The sequence below is a fragment of the Triticum dicoccoides genome, chromosome 7B (genome assembly GCF_002162155.2).
Source record: "Triticum dicoccoides isolate Atlit2015 ecotype Zavitan chromosome 7B, WEW_v2.0, whole genome shotgun sequence".
NCBI lineage: Eukaryota > Viridiplantae > Streptophyta > Magnoliopsida > Poales > Poaceae > Triticum > Triticum dicoccoides.
In genome coordinates this window covers 349,866,832-349,874,758 of record NC_041393.1, presented here as the reverse complement: position 1 = coordinate 349,874,758, position 7,927 = coordinate 349,866,832, and the positions used below count along the sequence as shown (strand labels likewise).

At 43.6% G+C, this 7,927-nt stretch overlaps 1 protein-coding gene across 1 annotated transcript; it reads right to left on the bottom strand.

Moving 5' to 3' along the window:
* Positions 1–2,738: 2,738 nt before the first annotated feature.
* LOC119342074 lies at positions 2,739–7,418 on the bottom strand. The gene is made up of 7 exons (XM_037613911.1): positions 7,036–7,418; positions 5,436–6,841; positions 5,116–5,347; positions 4,083–4,335; positions 3,931–3,973; positions 3,579–3,691; positions 2,739–3,477 (listed from the first exon to the last, which is right to left on the bottom strand). Exons 3-6 carry the CDS (start codon positions 5,247–5,249, stop codon positions 3,669–3,671), a joined length of 453 nt encoding a protein of 150 aa, XP_037469808.1. The 5' UTR covers positions 5,250–5,347; positions 5,436–6,841; positions 7,036–7,418; the 3' UTR covers positions 2,739–3,477; positions 3,579–3,668.
* Positions 7,419–7,927: the final 509 nt, after the last annotated feature.

Below are 7,927 nucleotides of genomic sequence, written 5' to 3'. Positions count from 1 at the left end.
TATTTTAGTAAGAAATAAGGTATGTCCCATGTTTCTCATCCTTTATGCTAAAACTGTTTATGCCATCCCTACAAAATTAACTTGCAAAAAGACCATGCAGATTTTAATAGGTTCTAGGAATATCTTAAGAAACCAGTGTAGACAACTTGGATGCCTCATATATGATATATCTTTGCTTAGATCGACCTGTGGATGCTATCATATCGCAGGCTGGTGGGTTCCCTTGCTCAGATCGAGTAATAGTTGAGGCCAGAGAAGTTGAAGGCGAAGGTGAAGAAAGCGTTGTCTTGATCGGGTGACGAGGCGTCACAGGAGGCCGGTAATTATGATTGTTGATGAGCCTTTGATTTCAATTTGCCTCGGTGTCGCCCGCTTTTTACAATCTTCAGTCACTCGGTGCCGTCCGCTTTCTTACATTTTCTGATGGGCCTTTGATTTCAATTTGCCTTTTATAATTTTTTTTCTAAGTTCCTCTTTTCTGTGGTTATGTTCTGATATGTTGTAGCATGTTAATTTTTTTTGTCAAATACTACCCCGGTTCCTAAATATATGACGTTTTGGCAGCTCAATTCAGCTGCCAAAACGTCTTATATTTAGGAACTGAGGGAGTATCCATCTAGGTGTGGCATCACCGCCCCCTCCTCCCCGTAGACCTTCCACCATAACGATCACATTCCAATAACAACAACATCATCACATGGCGATGGCCTCACGGAGGCACACCGGTGGTGGAGGGCTTTATCTCTTAATTAGGTCGTCACAGATGTGCCTGAACAATGACCCTACAAGCAATGTCATGTCTCTGTGTAAGCCATGAAGCTCTTAAGTTTCCATGATCAAGGTGTGGTTGTCATCCTTCTGATGTGTTGTGCATAAGCATAAATAGTAGATTTAATTTAAATTCATGAATGTAACTCATATCTAGACAGATTTACCTTGAACATGCTTAAAGTATATGGTCAGCTTGTATGAATGTCGGATATCCTGTGTTTTATAATCATAGAACTCTTTGTAATGCTTTGAATAATAATTTGCTAAACAATATCTAGAAAAGATAGCTTGAAGGAGCATGTGTAATTACTTCCATATATTGTTTTAGAGTATCTGAATCCATATATGATTCATTATTGGTATCCTATGTTTCGCTTGTAAGCTACTTGGAAGTATTACTATTCAATTATCTTGGGCAAGGTTACTAAATGGAGCACCATTGATAGCCAATGCGGAGTTGGAGAAATATTTTTGGTTGGTTTGTACAAAACGAGGATTTATTATGTCTGTTCATAAGTATTTCTACTGAAAATGCAATCTCTAAGAACTCCATATGCTGCTCATACCATGTCATAACTAGATTTGAAATTCTGAAGAATCCCAGATTCATGCAAATAGGTATTCTTTGTCACGACATACACAAGTGGGATAGTTAAATAGTTAATTATGTTGCTTTTTTCATTAGATGATTCCTTTTAGAATGTTAATTTACTACTGAATTTTCAATGGACCCACACTACACAACACTCATATGGAGTCTGTAGTCTGAACAAACATGTGAAGTTCCATTGTTCTTCGTAATAATTTAGCTGCCAATCTTTTGTTAAAAAGGGACTGTTTCTTCCCTTTGTACTTGGCTGAAGTATTGTTTTATTAGGAAAATTCTGCATATTTAGTATATTTGGAGTCATTTGTTTGCAGACTGGTGCCATTCTTGCGAGAACACAATTGACATGTCATGCGGAGTAGGAGAGTTTTCACCGAAAGTACTATTCTGAGCTCAAGCTCAGATGAGCTCTATATCTTAGCCGTCAGCTCGCACTTAGATTCGCACCAGCTTTGGTATATCTCCTCGTATATGAAGTAGTATATGCTGTTTTTTCAGAGCTCGTGGTCCCCTCAACTACCGCTTTTAATGCGAACGCTGTCACCGCCCACGAGGCGGATCAGAAGCGACCGCATTACATGTCCAACGGCTCAGACGTGAGTCATCTAACGGGCTCCATCCAACTGAGGCATTTATTGTGGCCAATCCATCGTCCCTTCCTCCGAAGATTTGTTCCCCTCTGTCTCCATTTCTTTCTCGTAGTCACAGCGTGGTGCTTCAGACTGCTCGCCCTCTTCACCAACAAGGGCATTCAGCTCTTCAGTCCCCGTGGCTCCAAATGGATCATAGTCGCCAGTCCTTTCTTCACCACCATGTTCCGCCTCCATGCAAGCTTGCAAGCGCGGCTGCTCTTCATATGATTCATCTTCTGATCTTCATCAGAGACCAACCCAGCAATGTTCGAGAAGGTGCTCTGTTGCGGACGCACAAATGCTTCAGATAATCAGGGGTCGGTCGGATACTTAATTGAACTACTAATGCATCCAAAAAGATTCGCACGTAAACTTTCGGATGCGGACGCACAATAGTTTACCTGCTGTGAAGCATTGACGGCCGGAACTTAGATTACGATCAAGAAAACAGATAGCGAACGAGAACACATCTGCATCTCTTTCGATATTCAGGAGTGTACAAGTTTTCAGATAGCGAATCAGACAATTCAGCCACTCCCGCTGCACCAAAAGGCCAAGGTTTTACATTCAAAAGCATGCACACAAATTCATCAAAACCTGGGGATAAGCCAACATTTTGAAACAAAATCAGTGACACAACCTGACATACTACGTATTATATTACTCATGCACTGTCTGCAAAGTAACCACGGTCTGATCACACCGAAGGTAAAATATGATGCCTACATTCATATGCCTCAATGGCAAATAAGATAACTGAAAAGACATCATGAGCCACATCAGCTTCTACATTCCATTTGCCAGCCTTAATTCCATTGCTTTATTACAATTATTTTGTCGGTGTGCCCCTCACGCCACAGTTCTTGCATTTCGCAGGCTACCAAGGTTGCTTGGGGACATCACCAGGGCCGGGGCATGTAGTTCGCTTATGCCCTTGCTTTCTGCAAATCGTGCAAAACCTAGTCCTCTTGCTTAGACTTCATATGGAGCCTTCTCCATACTTGTCGTTGGCCGCCCAATATCTTTCTGTTTTGCTGGAGCCAGTAGTCCTTCCAACATGTTGCTTGTCCTCGACACAGAATCATTGTCCGCTAAATCAGCAGTACCTCCATCGACGATAATGTTTTGTTCCACTGCAACCATCTCCATGGGGCTCTGATTTACGGCACCACTGTCCGCCAGTCTGGCCAAGACCATCCCTAACTTCTACATAGGGTAACATCACTATCAAGTTGGACTTGAACAACTACAGCAACCGATTGTAGGCTTCAACGCTAGTGTCGCCGGCCTGACTAGATCCATGGCGTGCAAGTACATCGTGAAGTGTCTGTACGAAAAAGGGTTGTTCTGCATGTTGTCCTTTTGGTATTGTATCAAATGAGGTGGCAGAGCGTCGCGATCATCCCTCGTCCATCTCTTCACTATATGCTTAGCTGGTATTTCTTTAGCCCTAATGAAATCGAGCACCTGCACGAAACAATTTTTCCTGATTTCAGGCCCATGCTTCATATGTGATAGCTTCGAAATTAGATATACGTCATTCACCAAATGCATACACTCTAACATACCTGCCCTCAGTGTCAGCCTGAACCCGGTATGTAAAATGCGGATCCTTGGCTCCAATGTCTGCAAAAACTTCCATTGTCTTCCTCACATCATCATCCGCCTGGTCCCTGTTGATCTGCCCACACAGATTTCACAAAGACCTCTTGGTGAAGGGAACATTCTCCATTGAACCAAAAAAGCCACCTATGACTATGATACTATAAACCTTGCCCAGATTCACATTGTTCTGCCTAAGTTGCTTTATGAGATCTCTGCGGTACACGTCAAATATGCTTATGTGATGGCCAATGGATTTTATCACCAAAATTAGGCGAGAGTGAGTAGTTATGATTCTCTCTATGCTCTGCAATATACCTTCCATTGTCTTCTGCCTGTAGAAGTCTACCGCAGCTTTACCCTGCATCAGGTTATGTACAAACTTTCGATCAACTTCTAAGATGAAACTTGTACTCCACTGTATGTGATTTACTGACAAAAAATATCTCACAGCAACAAAATGTACTCACCGAGCAGCCACAAACTATTTCCTGCATGCATTTTACCCACTCCACATTTAGCCGTCTCTTCCCATAGCGAATGCCAAAACCTTTTTCCCATGAATACAGATTGTAGAAGTCACAAGCCTTGCCCAAGGAGTCAAATGTAGTGCCAAGAACATTTGAAGCTGGCTTCTCTGCAAAACATCTTACAGCCTTCTCGAACGCACTGATTCGATTCGGACACGGTGTCATGCTTGGTGCAGCAGCACCAATCCTTAGCCTGCAAACACCAGGCAGTAAGCATGAATTATCTGAATGCATGGTACAAACTCATCTGAACACACAGAGTTATAGCTGCCTGATTTCTTTACTGCAGTCCATTTTTCTTTACTGTAGTCTTTGCATCGCTGATATCAAGGGGTTTCAGTTTAATTCAGTTTGCTAACTACTCTGAACCCAAAAACCTATAGATCCCTGATTTCTTTAGTTTTGTCATTTTTATGTACTAGTTTTTTTTTCATCAGTCATCACTCAATTGCTTTTCATTATTTTACTCTCAAGTATCTGAATACAGTGAACTTACTCCTCCCAACCCAGACAAATAGAGCTGCCTGTTTCTTTTTTTTACTGCAGTCATTTTTTCTGTTCTAAAATCTTTGCATCTCGCACATGAAGGAACTTCAACTAAATACAGTGTACAAACTACTCTTAAACCATATTGTTATAGTTGCCTTATTTACTCACTGCTGTCAATTATGCTTTACTAAGAACTTTGCATCTCCGATGACATAACATTTTTGTACTGAATGTTAATTATGTGAATCAAGTTTAGTTACTTATCTGAACCCACGACACTATAGCAGCCTGATTTCGTTACTGCTAGCATTTTTCCTTAACTAAAATCTCTGTATGTCTCATATCATGGGTGGTTCAAGTAAATGCAGTCTACTAAATACTATGAATCCAGAAAGCTATAGCTGCCTCATTTCTCTACTGACGTCAATCTTTATCTACTGTCATCTTTGCATCTCTGATAAGATAAGAAAGCTGTACCACTGACCTCTTATTCCATCCGGGCACCAGGGGATTCCTCTTCCCCATCGAGAGCTCGGACTTTCGAGGGGAGCTTTCCCTTCTGCCCGCTGCAGCCTCTGCCACCGCCAAGATTTGTGCTTCGCCGCTCTCGGCCGCCATCTGCTGCTCCGACAGCGATTGCTCTGCCGCCACACCGCCATTCACAACTACATGGGGGAGGCACCAGACTCTCTCCTACCCACTCAAGGAGAGCAGATCTAAATAATGGGGAAAAGCAAATCGTAGTCAAGAAACTAACTCAGATGCGCTAGACAAGCTCGTGCGGCGAAGAAAGGATCCGCTTACCTGCCTATCGGCTGCACAAAAAACTTCATGTTGGATCGCCGCCGCCGCTCCGAATCTCTATCTCCCACTCGTCGCCTTCAAACCGCCACTCGCCTTGCAAAAGAACACGCTGGACCCTGCATTCAATTTGACTCAGGGCCAGCCGGACGGTAAAGCGAACTTCACGATGCACGGATCGGACGGCGGCTCTGATTCTGATCCATGGAACACCTCCCCAGCGGCAAACTTCCCTCATCCGGAGCGTTAAACATGGCCCAATGTACACCGCTGCCGTGTACGTATTTCGGAACAGTGCTCGATTTCTGGACGACCAACAGCGGTAGTATAAAATAATCGCACAGATCTATAGGCGCCAGCCAACGCTGTGGATAACGAGAGCATTTGAGCTCGTGTGCAGTTACTCCGCGTCCAGTTTTCATTGGTTATTATACATGCGTGAGACCTCAGAAGTTACAGGGGAATCAGTGACGCCACATTCAAGATCAGAATTAGTTTTTTTTAGGGAATGATCAGATAGTTAGTGAGAATGAGGTAGTGTCTTGGGAGCTTGGCTGTATGGATCCGATTGTAAAACTATCTACGACTACCAATAGATACGACATTGCTCATGTCAACTTTTCAAAAATAATATGCTTGTTTGCGATGGAATATGAGTGTACTTTCTTTAAGATGTAATACAAAAATACTTGTTTTTGTGATGTAATATCGATATACTTGATTTGTGTGTGTGTGTGTGTGCGCGCTCGCACGCGCATATTTAAGGATTTCGTGAATGGAATATTGCATTTTTGTGCGACGAAAGAAAACATTCTTATATAATCAATTTGCTTCACATGAATATAACTTTATCTGATGCTTGAGATGATTAATAAGGATCTAAAGCGTATTAGAATTTTGGACGACCAAGCACTTATTACAACATAAAATGTTTGTCTGTGCATTGAATTTGCAACTATAGAGGTTCGGATATCTTATCAAAATATTTTCTTTGGAACTATTTGGTTAAATGTTGCGTCTGAAAATTTAGGTAAGATGTTTTTCTTGTTGGTTCATAAGTCTAGCTAGATGGATGAGATTTTTTTATATTGTATTGTCGTGCGTTGCACGTGCAAGCTTAATAGTGGTAGTAGAATAACTGAAGGCACCAATTTGTATTTATTAATATTAGAAGAAGCAAAGGATTTCTCAATTGACTCAATAAATAACAATACACCCACACCCAAGAGTCTCTCTTCCCCCTGCTTGTCTCCTTCCTGATACTCACTGTCTCCTACTCCTGCTGGCTAGACAACAAATCCAAGCATCAAAGATGGAACCTAAAGATGCCACCATGAGAACCAAATTGAACAAGAATATCTCGTCCCCTTGCTGGTCTCCTTCCTCCTCATCTGTGGCTCCTCCTACTCCTGCTGGCCAAAGTAACAATTCAAAGCATCAACGTTAAAAACTAAAAAAAAAAGACAAAGAGAACAAGATCGATCCACCATACTTTTTTTAGCAAGCCTCATACTGAGGCAGGGTGGGAGAGATTGTACCAGGAGTAGTAGGGAGGGGGAGATGTGAGCTGGGGGAGGAGAAAAGGGAGAGAAGGAGGGCTCACCTTTTTCAAAAGCTGCGATGACAACACATGAAGGACGAGCAGGCGGTGGCCGGGGGTGCGTATTGTGCAGGGTCGTGCTATCCTTTCCATCTTCTCCGGCCGCTCTGACCGGCGAGCCTTCCTCAATCACCGACGCCGACCGCATCCACCACTGCACAACCCCTGCTTCTACCTGCAGCCGCCGGGCTCTCCACGTGCTTCTGCCTCCACCAAGACCCGGTCGTTGCCTTGGCCTAAGCCACGACGGTGGCGCGAAGGGGAAGCGGCCTCGGGCTCGAGGACGGGAGCACGCGGTGGATCTGTGTGGCGGCGGATGGCGAGCGAGGGAAAAGGGAGGATGAGGGAGGGAGAAACGCAGTTGCGGATTGGAGGCTAGGCTAGGTTTCATCTGGTCGTGCGGTGGTGTGACCTAGTAGTCGACCCCTTTTCTCACGCACGCAACGCACACTGCACCACTGGTCCCACGCAAATGGCTGGCCCATGTGTCATCCTCCAAACCGCAAAGCCACGACGTAATGAAAAACGGACGGCTGGATGTTTTACAGCCAGTTGAAAAGGACATATATCTTTACAGCGAGGCAGAACGGGCCAACAAGATCGGGGGGCGCGTGCGATGGCCCCAGAATAGCGGGTTGGCTAAGAAGGTTTATATGTTCAATCACAGAGGGAAAAGGAGGCATTTATGGGGCCATTGTAAAGGAGTTTATTGACCGGGCTAGTAACTTAGGTTGTTTCTTAGTTACTTTTCAAGGTAGAGCTTTGAATTGTGAAGCTCATTTACTTGCCAAATACTCTGCTATGCTTGATCAGGGTCGCCACATGTAGCTTATCTCTCCTTATGACCCATCTTGTATCCCTTTAAACATTCACATTGATCAATAAAGAGTTTGCA